Here is a 22,024-nt window from a genome sequence, read left to right as displayed (position 1 = left end):
ACTGCCATTTGTCATACCCCAGAAGCCCTTCAGTTGCAAAACTACTGCTGGATCTGAACTTGCTTGAGGAACCTCAAATGAGTGCACATTTTAATCAGATCAGCAATGATAAGGATTAGAACTACAACATCTGAGTGCCATCTGACCAGTAATATCCCCCTGCATATCTTCTGTCATTGCTTGAGTTCTGTGCCTTGACTTATAATTTAGGCTCCCTTTATGGCGAAGAAGTGCAGCTAATGAGTGCTTTTCTGTACTAATGAAATGAAATATTAAAATGGATGTGATCAAATGTCATTTGAGTTGCCTGAAGCTTTGCCACAAGATACTTTTGTGAAAGAGTAGCTGTATTTATCACCTTTAGATTTGCATGTGCGGAGCTCTGAGTGTTGTTTGGCTACTGTGTTTGTTTTTGGTTTTTTGCAATTAACATTTTTAGTGTTCCTTATGGAGGTAGCAGCAGTGGGGATTTTATGCCACCTGTCCCTGTAATCTTAAAAATATTACATGAAGAACTAAATTGAATCAAAATATGTAGAACTAAAATAGTGTAGAGCAAAACAATCTATCTAAATTACTCATAAAATAAAAAAAAAATCCACCATGGCAATTTGGCAAGGGAGGACAAAAAGGAATGGAAAAAAGAATCAAACCAGTATTTTTGAATTATTCTTTCCCATCTGTTATCTGTGTAGCTGACTGGCAAGTTCTCACACCTTCATAAGTGCTCTGTGCAACACCATGTTAGTAGAGTTTTCAGTTGTAATTTTCTTTGCAAGGACAATAGTATGTTTTAAGAACAGATAAGGACCCATAGGCCCCCAGTTTTTAAGCAATAGAAGTATTCTACTGTTAGCCTAAAAAAAAAAGTGAGAAATTTAATTTTATGAAGAAAGATAGGAGGATAATTTAGTTGTATTCCTCCAATGAGTACCTTTAATTATAGTGTACAGTCCTGCATATCCTCCTTTCTGAAGAACTACGAAGTTTTTAAAAATCCTATTTAAAAGTACTGTTTTCATACTGTTGAAAAATTCAGTTCTAGAATATTCTTCCCATTATATCTCTAAGATTTATAAGTTAAAGGGGTGGTTATTAAATGTGGTCACAAGCCTCTTAGTGGACAAAAAGCTAATGGAATGGTAGCATGATATGAATGCCTGAACCTGCCGCCTGCGTTATGCTGTGCGGGAGAATAATTGGCTTTCAGTCATGTAAACTAGTCACAGACACTCAGATCCTTTGAACTCTAATAAGAAATGAAATGCACACTTACTTTAAATAGTGAGTGACTAAACATATAAATGTCTTGATCAAGTCATCAGCAAAAAAAAAAAAAAACAACACAAAACCAAACCCAAAACTGAAAAGGGGTCTTCTGTTTACATTTTTTTATTTCTGTCTGAAATCTTTATTTTACTCTCTGCATCTTTGCCATGTGATGTTCCCTGCTGAGAAGGACAGACTGGAAACACAGTAGGGAACTTTGCCTTTTAAGTTGCTCTTTGCTTTGCAGAGGACTACATGTTGGAAGTTCCGGTTTATTTGTCCAGTGTTTTGTTTGGTATAAGAGGAGCATGACAATTTAAGAAAGGCAGGAAATCATTATTTGGTAATTTTAGCTACATTTCTATTGCAAGTACTAAAAAAGTGGACAGAAGTTTAAATGCATTTCTTAAGGTACGTGTATACAAATCCGTTCAGCTTTTGTGCGCTTCAGTCAGAAAATTCTGAAACAACCTTGGATGAAGGTATAAAAGGATAATTTTGAGTTGAATTTGCCACAACTATGAATTCACAGGTCATGTTTATCTAAAGTGCTTCTCTAAAATTCTTTTTGTTGTCTTTTCTAAAGAGCATATATAACAGCTCCTGTGGCAAAATCAAGCTATAGCACATTTTGCAAGCAGGACTAGTTTTTCTTCTAATGCAAACTTGTGCCCCTTTGTCAAAATCAAAGGCTACAAGCTTTGCATGCTAATTGGCTCTGCCAAATAATTTAGCTTCCATCCACTGGGGTATTTTTTACACAACAAGCTCTAAATGTTATGGCTATTTTAGGCATATTTTTCTTAAAAGTCTTAGTATATTGATAGAGTAATAGCCCGAATTTCCTACTGTTGTGATCCACTGTTGATCTACATAATTCATCAGCTTTTATCTATTGTTGTCTCAATTATTGCTGCATTTATTTTTTTTCTCTGTTGCATAAAATTAATCAGACTAATATGACTCATGTTGCTTTAGCAACACTATGGGTCCAGTCCAAAGGCTATTAAAGTCAAAGGTACTCCTCATTGACTTAGTGAGCTTTGGATAAAGTTCATTGTTTTCATGCTCTTTCCATCACTGCAGTACCAGACAACTGAAATAACTGTTCCAAATATCAGTGTCTTTTGATACTTTGCATTTCTGTTCTGAGAAAATATCCAAGCAAATATGAATGTAACCAAAGTAAATTCTCTCACTCTGAATACAGAATGACTATTTAACTAGATTTAATATTTTGATACCCAGTACAAAGTTTCACCCCTGTCCCTTTCCTTTGCATATAGGTGATGGCTTAAGAAGGTTATACTGTCTGTTATGGTTGGAAGAAAAAAAGAAAAGAGTTAAATAGTCTGGTTGAAAATACTTCTGCTTTATGAGAAGATTCTGGAGGACTTTTAGTTTTGTTTTGCATGTTGTAAGCTTGCCTGTAACCTTGGTGCTGAAACTGAGTCTTAATTTTTCAGTTTTAGTGTTGTCTGATCCCCACTTCCCTCTTCCTCATTCCCTACAGTTCTCGTAGTTTATACATTCTTAAACTGTCTAGGTTGCAGTGCACTGCTTGCAAGTCTAATGGCTGATGTGTTTCATGTGTGTTTCTGACTTGGGAGCTGTGTCAGTACCTGCTAGAAGTATTTCTAAACATCAGCATTGTAACACAACACATTTTTTAATTTCATGGGTTCACAGTGAGCAAACCAAAGCAAGTAGTTCTCTTATATTTCCTATTATCTAACTTTTGTCTTTTCCTATTGTCTACCTTTTGTCTTTTCCTTGAGAGTTTTAATAAGTTCATTTCAACGTACTTGTGTCTTTCTGTGAAACTGGGAAAACCAATTGAGAAGTTTGTGCTGTCTGCTCTCCTCCTCTTTCTTAATGTTCTTACCAGAGTCGTCTTTTAAGCAAGTGTTCATGCCTCATTCTTTCCTCAGGATCAGGTTTTTCTGGTGGGTTACAGATTCTTTGGATTTCTGAGATCAGGGAAGAATAAGGACGAAGAATTTTGCTCCAAAACAACTAGTTCAGATACTGTAAATACTTCAGTGGCCTTACAGCAGATCTCTAGAGTGTCTTCCTTTTGTTTAGGCCTATTGCAGGCACCCAGATATTTCACACCATTATTGTACTTTTCTTTGGTACAAAAAACAGATGCTTCTTGTATTTATGTGGCCCTGTGTTTTAAAATATTGTACTGCCAGCTGTTGTGGTACATATAGTATATACTTGAACTTATAAAATGCCACAAAATCATTAACAGCATCATCTAAAGAAAAAGAAATTGTGACCATATCTTGCTTGAGCCAACATAAGAGTGGTCAGTTTAGGTGTTTACAGAAATGTGTACCTCATGTGACAGAAACAAAAAAAGACAGGATAGAAGTCCCTGCAAATCTAAGTCTTAATTTGTTTTGTTCTGCTTTAGCTTGTGGCCGTGGGTTCTACAAATCCTCCTCACAAGATCTGCAGTGCTCCCGCTGCCCTACTCACAGCTTCTCTGACAAGGAAGGATCTTCCAGATGCGACTGTGAAGATAGCTATTATAGAGCACCTTCTGATCCACCATATGTCGCATGCACAAGTGAGTGAGTCATGAATTTAATAGTAAAGGACGTTGCTTAACCAACCAGGTGCAGCCACTTGCAGTGAGTAGTTTTGTCTGGCTTTTCCTGGGTTTGAAAAGTACATTTGCAATGGTAAAAGAATCTGAAAGGCAGAAAAAGAGTTGACAGTGAATCAGCATAAATATAATTTTCAAATTTGCTTGGTACAGCTTTGGAAAACATTGCATGTTGTGTAAGTGCATAACTCACTGTAATAGATGCAATACAGGCCCAGTTCTCCCTAAATTGTTGCAAACAATATGCGTTATGTGATATAATACCAAAATTAGTAATGTGAAAAATGAAAAGTAGCCTCTGTGGAGCTGCACTTTGATTGAACTGTAATTGGATCTGACTTAACCTTCTAACTGGAAATAGATTGGCCGACACAGATTGGTGGTTCAAATAGTGGAAGTCTCTTAAATCCAAAATATCACTAAATATCTCAGTAAATCACATCAGAGCTGATAACAAAAGACTAGGTGCAGCTTGTGCAGCATGTTTAGAAGAGATGAACAAATCCCCTATGTGGAAAACCTGTAAAAGAGGACTTATAGGTATTTTAACTATTCCTTTTAATTACACAGAAGAGAAACAACTAAAAATCAGTTGCAGTAAATATAAAGACAATTGTTATTCTGATGTCTTAATGGAAAATAAATAAAGCTCTTACCAAATGAGTTTGAGATAGCTTTTATGCAGCCTGTACTAAAAATAATGAAATGTTTATGTGAAGAAAAATGCTTCAAGTGTTTTCTATCTCAGTAATTAAAATGCTACCTGTGTGTCCCACTGTGGTTTTGTGTAATTACCCTGGACTTCTTTGTGTATTATGTAGGACCTCCATCTGCACCACAGAACCTAATTTTCAATATCAACCAGACTACCGTGAGTTTGGAGTGGAGTCCTCCCGCTGACAACGGGGGAAGAAGTGATGTGACCTACCGCATTTTGTGCAAGAGGTGCAGCTGGGAGCAGGGCGAGTGTGTTCCCTGTGGGAGTAACATTGGATATATGCCCCAGCAAACTGGATTAGTAGATAACTATGTCACTGTCATGGACCTGCTAGCTCACGCTAACTACACGTTTGAAGTTGAAGCTGTGAATGGGGTTTCTGACTTGAGCCGTTCCCAGAGGCTTTTTGCAGCTGTCAGTATTACCACCGGCCAAGCAGGTAAGTTTTCATCACTTATGAATCTCAGCACTGTGAGACTGAGAGAAATTTGGAACATGCAAACTATAGATGCAGTAAATCAGGAGCATGTTTAGTGTGCTCTGGCTCATTAATCTTTTCGTCTTGCCAGCTATTTAATTTGAGCTTACACTATTTCAGGATAACCTGTCCTGTTTCTTGGCCTCAGGATTGCTTTCAGAAAGCATTCAAAGGAAGAGTTAAAGAAGACGTGCAGCTTTGTTATTAAATAGAGTTTCTAAACTTAGGAACTTTTTATTTTGTTCTCACTTCATTATAGTTAATTCCCTAGTATTTGAAGATAAAAAAATATATGTGACAGTTCTACGCAGACTTCCTTTTTGAGTTTTTAAAACATGTATCGGACTCCTAGGTCACTGGAAGATGATTTGGATTTCTGATAGTGTTTTCAATGTTAATGTTTTCCCTCAGGACAATATTTCTGATTTATCTTATATTTCCAGATATTTGATTATGAGATGCAATGAGAATGTGATGATTATTCTTTGTTTCTTCTATTTATCATAATCTGACAGGTGAAATGTCAGGGGAAATAAAATCAAACCAGCATATCACCCCAGGGAAAAAAGGGGCTTTAGTTGTCTGCAGCTGAACAAAAAAAAAAAGTATTCTCAGATTTAGGTTTCTGAACTGGCCAGTTGCTTGTTGACAAAATTACAGACAGTAGTATGCTATGGTCTTAAAGAGAAGATGGTAAAGCTAACCTTTTGTAATTTTAACAATCTTAAACCAAATATGATTTGCAAGATCTGGCTTTCAAAGAAATATGAAATAGTATTTTTACAATTACTTTTAATATAAAAGAAAATATAAAGTGAATAACTAATGTGATTCTTCCTGTAAGAACAGCTGACTAATATTTTAAAGGATACTTCATACTTATGTCTTGGAGGAAATTTCAATGACTGTGAATTATGGGTTTGTTTTTTTTAGTGAGTAGAAATGATCCCCTAAAGTAATGTTTTGAACTAAGAACAAACTCACTGAACAGGGTAAACAAACAAACAAACAGGAAAAAAACTGTAGTTATTTTGTACTTCAAAGATAATAATCTCAAAACAATAAAATAAGGGACAAGAGATTTAGTTCAAAACCTTCCTTCCTTTCCCCCAAATTTAGGATAGTTGATATGGTTTTTAAAGTTAGGCTGGAGTGTTTAATCTCCCTATAGTGCTTTTATGGATTCCAAGAGCTCGTTTTTACATTATTTTGGAGCCATCTCTGTGGCTGAAAGGATTGGTCTCTGTGTTCATTCAGTTCTTGAAGTTTATGAGGAGATTTTCAGCACAGAAAACTTACTCTGAGACTATTTTTGTACCACAGATGATATTATTTTGGCACCATGATTTTTCATCTTCAAAATAATTCTCCAAACATGCACAGGTGGACAGTGTTCTGCTCTCTGTAGATGACTGTACAGAACTATCACATGAAGAAGAGGATTTGGACTTTTTCCTATTTAGCTGAATCAAATCGGCTTTACTTTATGTGCTTTGATGGTTCAGTGGCACACAGGGTAAAGGAAGAACCAGTGCAATTTAGTGGCTAGTACCACATCTCAAGAAGATGAAAAAGCCTTTATCAAAAGTTTGTTGTGTTTTCTCCAAGACAGCTCATTATTGTTCATCATTTTGTGTTGTCATAGTCAAGGATTTAGAGGGCTTTTATTAGGCCAGAAGATATAATATGGTTATCTTGTTCTATCTTATATGTAACACAAGCTATATGATTTTATGAAATGATCCTCACATCCAGCCCAGAGATGTTAGTGAAACTATAGCTTGCATATATATTAGAGGCAGCATCTAGACTTTACTAAAGATGTAATCAAAAATCTTCAACATCCTAGATAAGCTTTGTAAGACCATGAAGCAGGAGATCTGACTCTGTTCCTTCCCTGCTCTCTAGTTTCCTGTGGGATTACACACAGACCAGAATTTCCCAGAATTTGACACTGTTTAGAGAAAGGAGATGACTGAAGCTTTGCCTGTTTAGCACTTCTGAATATAAAGATTTAAAAGCTTCCAATTTGGCATCAAAAAGGAATATTCATGGGGGAAGGGTTTTGGAAGAAAAAAATGGCTTTAAGCTCTTTTTGTTGCAGTTTTCTATGTAAAATGAAGGTAACCTTCATTTTTCCTTACCAGGCTTTTCAAGATTTTCTGATTAGAAGTGCCACATAAATGCAGCTTTTTTTTTTCACAGAATCACAAAATTTGTGTTAAAGAAAATACAGACGTTCAGAACAAATGCATTTAGCAAAAGACCTCTTCTACATTATTTTTGCAACAGCATGTTTTGGATCCTAATACTGATTTCTTTGGCTTCTCAAGGAGGAAAATATTTTAGGTGGGACAGATTGATGACTGTAATTGAACAGAAAGAGACTGGTTGCTCAAAGGAAACTGTTATGCTTCTGTGTTTCTCTTTTATTTTACTATAGAGAGAAAGAAAATGTTGGATTTATTTATAGCCAAGTAAACTAGGATTCATGCAGCTCTCATTTGTTCCTGTGTGACTGTTCTATACTTCTGGAAAAACTGACTTTTTTCTGTGCCCATATTGCTTTTTATGTGTGTAAATGCGTCTAACTAAACCTTCTTCACATGTTATTATGCGAACACAATAGGTGGCTATATATAATTACTGGGTTCACCAGTTGCACAGAGGATTGCAATGAGATTTTCCCTTTGTAGTTTTGGTTTAATTGAATTGCTCCTTTGTGTCCATAGTCCCAAAATTCAAATAATTGTGTAATGATAGCAGGAAATTATTGATAAAAGAATGGGGTTATAGAATACATTCAGTGTTTCTTCGCCCACATATAACAAGCTTCTGATGAGACAAAGAGAGCATGCCACATAAAAGAACCAGGTGGTGGATAAAAACCTATTTATATTTGTGGAAATAACACAATAAAATGACTGCAAGTGGGTAGGTATCATTTCACATCACTTATATATATACACGTATGACACATTGCTGTTCATTCCTTGTTTTAAAAAGACTTTGTGACTAGGCTATCAATTGTCATGTGGCTTATTTTTGTGCTTCAGCCAGCCAAGAACCATGAGGCTTTTGGTTTTGCTTTGTTTTCTTTTTTTTTTGAAAAGATTAAGTACACAAAGTCCCCCAGGAGTAAACCATCTTGTTTCATATCTTGCCTATCCCATATCATAAAGAATACAGGATGTCATCCCAGTACTGCAAGCTGATCTATGAGAACCTCTGCATCCTTGTAGAATTCAGATTTGAATGTGGTTAAGCTCTAGTTACAACGAACAAAGAGCTGCACCTGGCAAACAGCTGACAAGCCCTACCTTTGCAAGAATGGGTTTTTACCAAAGATAAAATTGACCACTTCCCTGATAAGATACTCCCTTTTCAATTGCGCTGGTAGCTCCTTTGGATCCATCAAATTCCTTACCAAATTTTACATTTTTTCCATACAACACCAGAAGGTGAATGGAAATTGGTTGGGTTTCACTGCAGATGAATATTTGTTGTATTTTGGCACTCACACATTTTCATTTTACAAAATACGCTTCAATAATAATTTTATAATTTTTCTGTTGACATTTTTGCAAAAGATAGCGTGTTTTTAAAACTGTCTTCCTGCATCCTTTCTTCTAGGATCTTTCTGAATAACAATGGCCTCATCTCTGGTGAAGAGTTATATACACCCAACCTACCCTGGCCTTGATAAAATTTAGGTTATTTTGAATGAATACCAAAATTTATCAGGGTTTGAGAAAATTTAAGTATGTGTCCTGAGCCAGTTGAAATTGTCTTTATAGTCATCGAAAAGATCACATCCAAGGGGACCCTCATCATGCCTTATTACCGTAACTAACTGAGACAAACAGAAGTTAAAATGTAATGCCAGTAACTGTCCCTAAATGTACTCATTGCTCTTGGGCAGGGAGCACTTGCTAATGCTTGCTGCTTCTTCACAGCAAGAGAAAGGTGCCCCATAGCACTCTTAGGTCATACTGTGCCTTCAGATGCACTTAATGCTGACAACTTCAGGTGGTTAAAAAACCCTGATCCAGTTCCATAATCAAGGCTTACTCTTGAAAAACATTGTTTTTTAGTAACAATTTCCTTTGTATATGTTGATTTGCTGCAATTCCATTTTTACATCGTGGAGTTCAGTTTTAAGACCCTTTCCTACAAAAAAAGCGGATTCCAAATTTCACAGTTAAAGTTAAAAAAAAGGGAGCTGAATTTGTCAAATTGGCATTAACCCAGCAACTTGAACTGAAAAAAATACTGCATGCTATAAAATCATGACTATTATCAGCAGCACCGTTGATTTGCATGACAAGAAGAAATGGCTGAATGCATAAATGTAAATATATGGGATGGATTCTGCCTTTCTTAGGTAATTCAGAAGTCTCTCGATATAAGAGAGACACTTCACATTCTGTCATGTTACATTCTCCTTTCATGCTTGCTGCTTATAATTTCTCTTTTCTTTGTTTCTTTACTCCTTTTCCCAGCTCTCAATTATCCCTACTCATTTTTGAAAGTCTCTTCTTTCATAGCCTCTGCACTACTGACCATATATTTGTTTCCTGTTCCTGTCAGTCTCACTTAAGCCTGACTTTTCTTCAGCGATGAACTGTCCCCCAGCAGAGGCAGTGATCAAGAAGATTGATGCCTGCAGCTTTCCCAGTCACTATGACCTCAGTGTTCTAGTCCTTCCTTTCACCAGGCCATTTTGGTTTCTTCCCATAGTGCCACCAAGTTGTTTTAATCTACCTTCATCTACATCTTCCATCCAATGTTCACTTCTGGTGCTACATGACAGCTTATTACAAATAGCTTCAGTGTTCAACTTAACATTTCTTCAATGTTTTCCCATTTCAGTGGACTTCATTTAGCTAAAGGTTCCCTTGGCTATTTCCTGCTAATGACTTTACTTTTCGAGCTATGCTTCATCTCCTAACGTCCAACTGTAGATAAGTTTTCACACATTGATATGGCTACATCATCAGTATATATATTTTTAAAAGCAATTTCTCATGTAAAAAGAATTCAGATTATAAAAAATAATGGTTTTTTTTACCAAAAGTGTTTCACTTGTTGAGCTGTGGGAATTATTTTACAAAAAGTCACTTTTTGAATGTAATATTCACTAAATGCTTTCATTAAACTGAGGTTTTTAGAAACATATATGTGATGATGACTGCATTTGGGTTACCTTTTTGCTTATTTTTTTAATGGGAGCTATATGGATGTCTGTGCTTATTCTTAATAATATTTAAGATATATTTTAATATTTTAAAAAATTTTCCTACACCAGTAGGCAGAAAACATAGCAGTGTAAGTGTTCTGCATTTCATGGTCATCAACTAAAAAGGGAAAAAAAGAGTAGAAGTTAGTTGCATATGATAGTTATTATTCCTTTGCTTTTTTAGATGTCTTTTCAGTACATTAAAAGAATCGATGAGGTTATTTCTGTCGAGCTAAGACTGCCTATTGATCTGCAATCACATTACCCTGAACTAATATCACAGATTTTTTTACAGGAGGCGATAACTGAGTTTATACCTGAATTAAACTGATGGATAAAAACTTGATAAGAATCCAGTCTCTATATAGCAAATACCATCAGATCAAGGAAAGCAGTTTGTTCATTCACTGATTGTATCAGGTCATATTTAATATTGTGACATCCACAAGGTTATAGAGATACCACAGAATTGCAAGTTTGGGGCATTATTACTACATTATTAAAAGTTAGAATTTTTTTTCAGGAGTTTCACAAAGAAGGAAACATCTGTCTAGTATATAATGTGGTATGGCACATATATTTGGGAGTTTCGATAATACCTTATATACATACACAGAACATGTATATTCACAAAAAAATTACAATGACAAGCAGTGCATTTTATGAGAAAATTAATTGATATCATTTTTTTTTCCTACTATTTAGTTCTAATTTGTTCCAATATTTTTTACTGAAAGATAAGAGAGATAAAAAAGCAAGCAGATGCTAGCTGTGTTGCTTAGGGTCTGATCCTGCACCACTGAACTCAATGGAAGCTTTGTCATTGACTTCAATAGGAGCAGGATTTGAACCTTATGCTCTATCAGAACACACAGGAACAAAAGCAATGGGCTCTCTGTCATCCCGAAAGGAAACTTTAACTTCATATCACATTTTGAGTCTGACTACGTCAGGTTTTTCTACATCAGTTTGTGACTCAATGTAATTGGATTTTTTTGTATAGCATACTAAAAATATGTTGTTGGTGGGTTTTTTTGTTTTGTTTTTTTTTTTTTTCTTGTTTGTTTTTTTTTAATGGATATCAGGACTCTTGCCTGTCCAGCTCTATCATAAAAGTTTTTTTGGAAGAGATGTAATAATTTTTGCTAAGAAACTAATTTTTTTCTGTAAGGTTTACGTGAATTTTACAATAGTTAGAAGTGAAAAGAATGGGAAGCTACACTGTAGTGTAACTACACAAAGATAAAGTAAAGCTTCAGCTTCACAGAAACAGAGCTCCAAATTAGAAATGGTCTGATTAAGCTATGTATGTTGAATGTTTGGTGGCAACCTGCTCAGAGAAGCATGACAGCCGCAGGGCTATTGACTTTCCCGTGCACTGAGCTATTGAAACTAGCTGCACAATAAAAAACTATGCACTTGAGGAAGAAAATGAACAACATAAAGTACAATTTTGCTGTGGAAAGGAGGGATTACTTTACTGATGTCGCACAAAGGACTAAAAGCCCCTTTTTTCTTTTAAAAACATGGAACAGCTATCTCCTCAATATTTATGAGTTCAACCAATTGTGTTCATAAAAACAGTGATGAAAAATTAACCCTATTCTGAAAAAGCAAGTATTAATATCACACTGTCTATGACCAAAGGTCTTTGAAAGGTCTCTAAGATTAGAGAGCTCTACTTGTGACACCTGCTGGGTGAATTTTTAAACCCTCAAAAATCCCTTCTTCTTTCCCTTCATCTGTAGTTAGTTTTTTTTCTCATGTCAACAAGTTCTTTTCAATAGTGTAGAAACTCTTTGCACTTTTTTATACTTTTTGGGAACTTCAGTACATAGTTCTGTGACAACCCAGCTAGTGTCAAAGACTTCCAGGATAACTGCACTACAAAGACTAGAAATTGCTTGATATATTTATGCTTGGTGATACACATTCTAGAGCAGCTAATTAACTTATGTGTGAAGAATGTGCAACTTCACAGACCTTTGATTTTCACAACAGAACAACATCCCCCGATCTTCCTTTTAGTGCTTCTTGTGAGCAGTAGTATGGTAACTGGATTAGGATATAAATAAGTGCAGGGCATCATCAGTAGGAACTCAGTGTTGTTTATTTGTTTCAGACCTTTTGAAGAATTAAAGTGCCATTGTCATTAGAACGAACAAAACCTTTTAAGTGCTCAGACGCTTTTTCAATGAGAAATGAACATCACTGTTGAAAGGCACTGTTGCAAGTGTATAAGTGCTACCAAATGTGAAATCCTAATTAAGGTTGAATGTAGTGAATTAAAAAATTCTTAGACTATAACATCTCTATATAGTGAAGCATTTGATGACAGCATGGCATGGAGCCAACCTAATGTAATGACTCCTGTGCAAATCTTTAGAAGAGAGAAGGTAGCTTGTATAGGGAGAGCTAAAGAAGTTTCTGCATTAAGCTTAAATGATGCCATGGTGAATTTTCCAGAAATTTAAAACAGTATATTTCCAGTTTCCTTTTTTTTATATGTATTTCTTTTAGAAATATAGTCAGAGATTGTTCTGCTTCTCTTTTGGAGCACATCATATTTTATTCAGTTATATATTTTATATTTGTTGCATGTGCCAATAAACCTCTTTTTTTAGAAGGAAAACCAGATTTGGCTAAATGAGCCCTCAGTGGAAAAATACAAGTCTTCCTCTTCTGGCTCATGGCCTCCTGGCAGTTTAGGGAGTATTAATGGCCCAAAAATAAATGGTTCACCTCTGGCAGGAAAGGGTGAAGATAGATAGATTCTGTTAAGAGATGGGTATGATCTTTCTAATGGTAGTGGGGTAATAGGAAAGGGAGACATCTCCCTTAATACTCCATTGCTGACTTGCCCATTATGACAACCCATGGATGTCAGCAGATTTTTCAGGTGCTGGAATAGTCTCAATAATTAATAGCCTGGACAATTTTTGCCAACTTTGACACGTCGCTGTCCTATGTAGTTTCTTCTGCTTTGTATGTGATACAACCAGCCCTGACTCCATAGGGCACGTTCCTAAGTGAACAGTTTTATCTACTACTCTTGAGTGTATGTATTGTTTTGTACAGTTAAGCATTTCTGTAGCCTTTCCCTGTGACAGTCGAAATATCTAATTGGTTCTATTTCTAGAGAGAACTCTCAGGGCAATTTACTGAGGAAGCCATGGTTGAAGGCTGGAAATTGACAACAATAAAAGTGTTATCCCAAGTTCAGTAGTTAATGTTAAGATAGGAGATGCTGATTGTCTTTTTCTTTGCTTAGTTAGTGATGAATGGAAGCAAATTTGATGCAGACAGCAATCTGGTGGAATGATGCAGAGCTATCTATGAAAACATCTGTACTAATCCACCAATGCAGTAAATTATAGCTACAAGCAAACGACATTGATCCAAGAGGATCATTAACAGCTTTAACCAACTGATCCAAGTAATAGGGTAAATGAGAGAACATTATCAAGATCTGATTTTTACAGCTGTCAGCTACAATTGCTAAAACAGGATTGCCACTTCCTCTCAACTTCAACTATTTTATGACTTAAATTTAGTGTATCCTATTGTGGTCAGCCAACAAGGATCAATTCAGTGGTAAAATACGCAGGAAAAAATTGCCCAGTGATCATGCACTCCATTTACCAGGAGGGTCAGTCACAAAGGGAGAGATAATTGCTGCAAGCCAGCAAAATTAATCGGGGATGAGCCAGAAAGGATGATGTATGTTCTGTGACAAAGTACGTGACAGAGATGTACGTATAAACCTGTAGCTACTTGCCTTGTTGAGGACACAAGGACAAGAGAAGGAGACATGTGAAAAACAATTAGCATGGCTTCAGAGTGAGCAATTCTTAATTATCCATAACATGTCGACATCAGATAATTAGTGTCCCAATTTTTAACAATATTTGGTCATTAACTACAGTAGAATAAGAAAGATCAAGAACAGAGCCATTTGTCTGAGCTAAGTGTTACATAATGCTGTCTACATGTGAACATAATACAACTAAATCATGCTCATGGTAATGACACAGAAATCTTCTTACTGTGGGACCAGTATAAATGTCCTCAATTCGAGCTTATAACAAGCTGCTTTTTATGTTTCCATAAGGTAGTTTATTTGTGTTGGCAGCCTACAAAATAGTTAAGACTGTAGTGATAGCTGTAGTTCCAAACTCCCTGACTTGCTGCTTTTCATTTGTACATTTAAATTTTCACAACAAGTGTCAAAAGTGTGACTCAGGCCATTTTAATATTAATGCTAATTGAGATGAGGTAATTTTTAGCTCAGTTTTCTAAACATCCAAGGCTCTGTGAACATGCTAAATGCACATCTCTTTGGAAATTTTTCCTTCAGCTCCTTTATCCTCTGTCAGTGGTTTTTTGACCATTTTTAACTATGTTTGACAGAGAGGTAGACATCTTCAGATCTTACCTGTCATCAATGGGCCAATAAAGACCTCATTCCTTACTGAATGAGGTAAATGGTGTCAGACACAAGAGAATCCACCTGTGCGAAAACACAGAAAACCTTAAGAAAAAATATTCACAGAACTGCTCCAATTTTTGTAGTGTTAATGCAGGAAATCTTAGAAGTGCAGAATGGGATGTTTCATATCTTACTTCCATCTTGTTTCTGCTATATAAGAAAAGGAGAGTGAGAGACAGATACACACATGTGTACATGCACACACACACACACATGTAGCTCAATCTCCTTTTAATCACTCTTTCTTCTATCTTGTTAGTATATTTTTCAGAATTTTTCAGACAGATCTCGCTTCCTCTTAAGTAGGTTTAAGATTAGGGATGAGGTCCTGTCACTGTGGTTCTTAGCTTTGGCTTTGCATGACCCCTCCTAAACTCCTACCTGCGTTTCAACTGCTTGTACAAAATTATCCACTGAATCTGGTGTTTTCTCTCATATATGTGTATTTGCAGCAGCAGGCCCTTCACTTTCTGTATCTGCCATCTCATGTCTGCTGATGGATCTATTTGCCATCTCTCCTTTTGACCTTTTCTGTCTGTCTGCCACATAAACGTTTCTTTTTTTTGTAGAATCTCATTTCCTAATGCATCATGGAGAGCTCATAGTTTCCCATAATACCCAAACTCCTATCAGGCAGTAGTGGCTGAGTCAGCATAGCAGATTCAAAGCTAGCAAACCCTGATGCTTATGTGGAGAAATGCCATTTATTTCGCTAAAGAGTCTATTTAAGTTCATACAGCCTCTAATCATGGCTGTGAAATGAGGAATTGGATGCTAATATTTCAGAGCCAATACAGTAATGATGTGTCTCTGTGGACCTCCTGTGGAATTGTTCCAAATATTCCCTTGTGTAGCTGAGATCAAAATTTCACCCTTAGTTCTAATTTTTTGTATTGCAGCTTAACTGGTAATGAAGAGGGAAAAGTGTCATTGCACTTTATATTGTGTAGAGTTAATCACATGAAGTATTTTAGGGCTAAGCGTTCTGCTCTTTGATGTTGGCATTAAACATTAGCATTTAAATCTTTGGTGGATATTTACATTGTTGTAGTCAGTGGAGATTGATAGGTTTCTTTAGGGAGTGATTTGGAACAGGTGCCAAGTTTAGGAATTGTGCATCGACTCGTCCTTAATTACAGAGGAAGCGTTAGATTACCTTCCCTATTTAGCCACCTAAATTAACTGGCAAAAGTTGATGACTTCAATGCCCTCTTCCTCCCACACCCCACATACACAAATGTTAATTTCTGCCACAATGTTAGCATTAAATATTTACATGATTTTATTTATTTTCAAGAGAATACTAAGCAAGCAAGCTAATTTTAAAATAGTTTGTCTGTGGGATTTTAAAACTCTTAGAAAGTAATTTGCTTTTCTTATTAGTAATTCATGTTATTATGACTCTTTGAAGCTGTTTACCAAGGATTGAATTAACCAAGGTGTTTAGTGAGGATATTCATATACAGGTGTGTCCTGAAAATAGGGATATTTCACTTGATTGCAGTTTATAGCTTTAATGTTAAAATGTTTTGAAAATGTAAAATACTTGTTCTATGATTTATTTTTATTGTAATGCTAGTTAAGAGTCCCCATTAGGATGGCAGCAGGTGCCGTTCAGCTTATTTTGCCTACAATAATGCAGTGATGGCCACCCATCAGTGTTACAGCCTTCCATATAAAAATGAATTTGATCAACCATGCAGTGGCACAGAACAATTACAGTCAGATAACCTTCAATGAGCAGTAAGTAGAGAAAGTGAACTCCTTCACCAAACTCTTGGGAGCTGTTTCTCAATGTTTTCCTTAGTATGTACCCCAGGCTCTCAGAGTGTTGTCCCATTCACAAAGCTTTCGAGGGTAAATTCTGTACGCCAAAGAGACTGCCTTTCAGACCTATACTGAGAGGTTGGTGGTGATCTCTCAGGCAGACATGTCCCATCTCATTTAGCAATCTGTAGATCTAAATTGATAGCTCAAACTCCTCTGGAATACCAGCAGACAGGCAGTGGGACTCTTAAGGAAACTAATGGGTGTTCCCTGTTTACCAAAGCTAAGCCTGCTAGAAAGAGATCAGGATTCACTCTCTGTTCCTGGCATGTCAGGGCTCATACTTGCAAAGTTAACTTATTATGTCTCTCAAAACAGTGTTCCCATGTTGAGATTGCCAGAATTATGCCCAACTAGCTAAGCATGCTAACAAAGTAACAGTATGAACAAGCATGTGTTCATACTCCATTCTCACCTCTGGTGCCATTTACTTTACTAGATTAAGTTTACCAAGTCTCCTGAGGTAAATTTATAGATCAGGAGGTCTATAAAATTTGACTTTTTGCAAAATATTGTAATGAGCCAATCTCAAAGTGATAAACCTATTCATAAAATCAGCACAGCTCCTTTTCTGGAGGAAGTACCACAGCTGCCAGCTGCAGTGAAGTTGGTAAACTTGGTACCATGCCTGTCTTGGTCACACAGTCATATAAATTTCTGTGAATGTAGAACACTCCTGGGAACAATCATAACTTGTTTCATAAATTCTGTTTTGAAAAAGGGTTATGCTTTCTACTGGACCCACAGAAAGTACTTCAGTTTGTAGTTCCTATTTTTAAAGTTTGCATAAAGTTTCAATACTGACTTAAATCTTCCTTTCCTTTACTCACTATGAAGCCTAGGGAAGGTAAAAATATTCAGGGAATGTGTAAAACAATTTTGAAGCTATTGATAAAACACACAGAACTGTTGTTTGAAAATGTGGGAAAACCTCAGGTATATTTTTGATAAAAGAAATTTAGTAAAGAATTTCTAAAAAATGTTCTCTTACCTATTTATGCTTTGATTCAGAGTCAGTGGTAAGATTCTCTTTAACTCTTATAGGTATCTAAGCCATTTAAAATGAGTACTAAGGACAAATAGGGTGGCACAAAATTGCTTTCTATTGAACTACCTCTGAACAGCCAGTATTATTCAGTATCACAACCTAAAGAGATAGCACACCTTAAAAAAAACCAACCAACCAACCAAACAAACAAACAAAACCCCATAAAGAGAAGGTGGTCATTATTGAACTTTTTTCATGCATTGGTCCTTTTTCATATATTTTAATAAGCTCAGATATTACATCTAATATAAGGTTTTTAGAAATTTTCTGTAAAAATCTGGGATTTGGAAAATCCTTACCCCTGTAAACACTCAATTTTCTTCAAATATGGAATAAATACTCAGGAATTTGCATATACTAGCTGTAAAAAATACTCAGTGTGTCTAAACTGTAGGCAACGAAATGAAAGATTTGTTCCGTGCAATTATTTATTTTTAACCAGTGAGGCTTTTTTTTTTCTGTTTTCTAAATACCTTAGCTCTTCACCAGTTTTTTAATGAGACAGACATAAGAAAAAAGAACAGCGCCACCTATAAATTTATGGCCATGCTATTTAATCTTCTGTTTTAATAGTACATTTTTAAAGGTTTCTTTTACCCACAGAGCAATGAAACAGAAATCTGAACACAATTTGAAATCCTTCATCTGATATTGAGAGGGGGACTATCTAATTTATCCTGCAAATGCATCAGTTCTACAAAGTATCTCTTTGGCAGACAGAGCTCATACTGTGATAGTTGTACATTATTCAAGAGAAAAAAAAAGCTTATTTTTGGTACCTAGTTTCACAACCTGGTAACTATTTCTTAGAGAGTGATTGACTTTTATGATCTGTGTTTTTAATTATTTTTTTATCAGCCACCATTTTCTACCATTGCCCTTTCCTGCTTTACATTATGCAAATCTCAAGTATGTCAACAAAAGCAACTAGACCACAACATCTGTACAAACCCATTAAGCTAAGAGGAAAAAAAAAAAGACAAAAAAAAAAGAAAGGACCCAAAATTTGTTTCATGGCCTATTTGGTTTAAGTACAGACCCAATGCCCATTCAAGCACATATAATTCAGAAGGCCTGCCTGCCAGCAATAAAGACTGAAATTGGATACTTTGTGAGATTAATTACCTAGATAGGGCACGATAATGCTAGTCAAATGGGAAGGTAATTAAAGTGCACCTTCCATGAAAATTATTCATTGCTGATGGATCAGGTGACAGATAAATCAAAAGGCACTTAAAAAAGCTACAGGTTAACTTTGTGGAAGGCTGTTCCTCCCTGGAAGTCCCTGCAACCATGCTCCCATTGTAAGACAAAAGGAGGGTAAGGTGGCCTCCGAGAAAGAGGAGCCCAGGGAAAAGTTACCAGCATTGTGCCTGCACACAAAGGGGCAGCTAGAGTGGAACCAGCCGGCCGGCAGCCTTCAGATTCCTGGAATCTCTGCTTGTATGCTGTAAAGGGCTATTGCACCATGAAAGGCAGCAAGTGATGAATTAATAAGTTGACTGGTCCCCCGGGTGCAATCCTTACAGGCGGAGGACATGCCGTGGTAATCAAACGGGGCTATAAATTGTGTACATTGAATGGCACAAAACGCATCTCACTTCATCACCGCTAAGTCAAGACTTCCTGAATTTGTCATTAACTCTTTGGCTTCAATATATTTATTTAAACAGTAAAAGTAAGAGAAAGAGCTTACAATAACAAAAGGGCAACTGATACTACCCAGCGGGATATACAGTCTAATGGAGATCACTGACTTTTACTTTCTACAGCTACATGGGTCAAAATCCACTCCTTTTACACCAAAGCTCCCCCTGAGATGCACCAATTGAGTTCAAAACATTACACTACATGCACTTCTGAACACAGAAAAAAATCCCCAAAACCACAGTTTGGAAATTCCTGTCTAATTTTTATGAAAGTTGTTTTTTCCTTCTCTGTTTCCTCTCAGTTTCTTTCCTATTCCCTAATGAAAAAAAAAAGTTGTTTTTTTTTTAAGGTTTTGACAGAAAAAAATCTTCAGATGCAGCTGAGAATTCCTTGAGAATTTTCACAAGTCCATTTCCTGGAAATAAATTTATTCACTTTATCACTGAAGCTGAAAAAGTAGTATTAGTTAAGTTGCATGTTTTAAGTACAGAACAGAACTGGATGGATAGATTAGGAAAAAAAAAAGAATTAATAAAAATATGAGGATTTGTGAGGGAAATTATTAAATATTCAAATCATAGGATTTTTTTTTGTTTTTATAATTTTTAAGTTAGCTGAAGCAATCTGTATGATGCTTATAACTAAAAGCCCTTGAAAGGAGCAGACAGCTTTACAAAGGCACAATTGAACTTTTAATAGTTTTTTTTCATATCAGGACTTCTTAAATATCATAATTTTGTTATGTGGCAGATTATTTTCGTATTTAATGGAGGTTCTTTTTTTTTTAATCAAAAGTTCTTCATACACTAGAAAATTCAGTATAATTGTGGTTTATGCTTAGAATTATTTTAAGGGAAAAAAAATCTCAAAATATTGAAGTGGTTCTAAAGTGGAGACAACTGTGTTTAACCATGTAACTCTCACTTCTACCACTTTGAACTTCAGAAAATTGGAACAATAAACAGCATGGAGATTGATACTGGAATGCAGAATCTTTCACCTTTAGGTCACCAATTCAAATTCTGGAAACCAGTGACCAAAAATTGTTACCATATGAAAGTTGTTTGTGATCTGTGTGGAATTTAAATTATGATCTCAGTTCATTTTCTTCTTCATAAACTTCATCATAAGCAGAGGTTTTGGCAGTCACTCAAAAGCGACGGTAAGATTAAAGGAGCATGACCCAGTAAACTTTTCACTCCTGGTCATGATCCCTTCAGGTGAACATAGTGCCTGGAGAATTTTAGATTGCTGATGTGAATTGTAGTTGTTCTTCGGATAAAGTCAAAACTTTAGTATTTTTTTTCTTTAAATAGCATATTTTAATTAGTTTGTGTCTTCAGAGGCAGATACTGACCCAGTGTTTTCGACTACCAGTCTCATGGGTGCTCCTGTAGTTTGAATTACATTCAAACCGAAACCATTTGTTGAATATAAAGAGAAAACAATTGACTGCCTTTTCTTTTTAAGCAGCTTTACCAAATGATAAACAGAGCTCTTCAGTGCACTGGGAAAGAACATATTTTGGTAGTTACCCAATGGCTCCTGCCGTATATTCAGACATATATTGCGAGTATAAGTAGTTCTTTTCAGTCACAGGAATATAAAAAGCCTTGGAAAAAACCTTTAAAAGACTTGCATAAAGTATGGTCATTTGCAGAGCATGAAGGATCTTTTCAGCTGCCAAGCTGCTGAGCTTTAACTTTGCTGCTGACTTCCAAGAGATCTGTAATATTTGCTCTGAAAGTATATGTGTTCCCAAGTTTCACAGCTGGTGTTGAGACAAGATACAGGGTGCTTAATTAAGCTCTCTCAAAGTGTGTTGCTTTAACAGCTTTCTTCAGAATGGTGATAGAGCAAAAGCCATGCACAAAATAGCCTTTTTGAAAGGTCATTTAAGGTACTGTACAACAGCTCTTGTCTGTTAAGAAGAGAATGGTCTACTGGTTCAGGCGGTGGACTGCGGCTCTTGAGATCCGTGATAAATTACATAGTCATTCCCATAGGCATCTTGTGTTATTTTGGATAAATGACTTAATCTCTCCATGACACTGTTCTTCACGAGAAGAATAAGGATAATAGAACTTCTTTGCATCAAAGAAGCATTGTGAGGAAAAATCCATTAATGACTGTGAGGCGTTCAGATACTGTTTTGCTAGTAGCTTTATAAATACGAAGATAGGTTAAAGTTGTCTATCTTCCATGATTTGGTTTTTTTTGGGGGTTTTATGCTTTTCTTGTTAAAATGAAAAATAGAATTAAGCCCTTGTTTTCATGTTATCTAGAGGTGTTGGTGTTTTTTGTTCAGTAATGGCCAAATTCTTTTTGGCTGGAATTCTTCTAAACCTCCCTAAACAGACTCTTTCATGCCTCTATATCTAAATCCTTGTACATTTTAAAGAGAAATTTAAAACAGGACTAGTCCAGTGTGTCACCAGCTTTTTGAGAAAGCTTGCAACTCCTGCAGCTCTGTTGGATGGACTGGGTAGCTATGAGTTGTGCATAACAAAGAAACAAATCTCACAGGGAATCTTGAAGCTTTTAGACAGAGCAGGTAGCAGAGTAAACCCTTAAGGATATTTTAATAATACATTTACTTATTAAAAAAAAAAAGTCCTGAGATTGTGAGCTTTCTGAAAGAGTTTATTTCTGGAACTTTGCTTTTAATAACTAATAATTGTGACTTTTC

General features: G+C 35.9%; 1 protein-coding gene across 5 annotated transcripts in view; it reads left to right on the top strand.

The window, feature by feature from the left end:
* The window catches only part of EPHA7 (EPH receptor A7), a 165,655-nt gene that overhangs the window by 50,961 nt on the left and 92,670 nt on the right, over window positions 1-22,024 (top strand). For all 5 annotated transcript variants that reach the window (XM_030944409.1, XM_030944412.1, XM_030944408.1 and 2 more), the window contains exons 4-5: window positions 3,692-3,847; window positions 4,708-5,043. In XM_030944409.1, the coding sequence (XP_030800269.1) occupies window positions 3,692-3,847; window positions 4,708-5,043 (492 nt within the window). The remainder of the gene's footprint in view (window positions 1-3,691; window positions 3,848-4,707; window positions 5,044-22,024) is intronic.

The sequence above is a fragment of the Camarhynchus parvulus genome, chromosome 3, assembly GCF_901933205.1.
Source record: "Camarhynchus parvulus chromosome 3, STF_HiC, whole genome shotgun sequence".
NCBI classification, from domain to species: domain Eukaryota; kingdom Metazoa; phylum Chordata; class Aves; order Passeriformes; family Thraupidae; genus Camarhynchus; species Camarhynchus parvulus.
The sequence above is the reverse complement of the archived record's forward strand: the minus strand, read 5'-3'. Positions and strand labels throughout refer to the sequence as shown.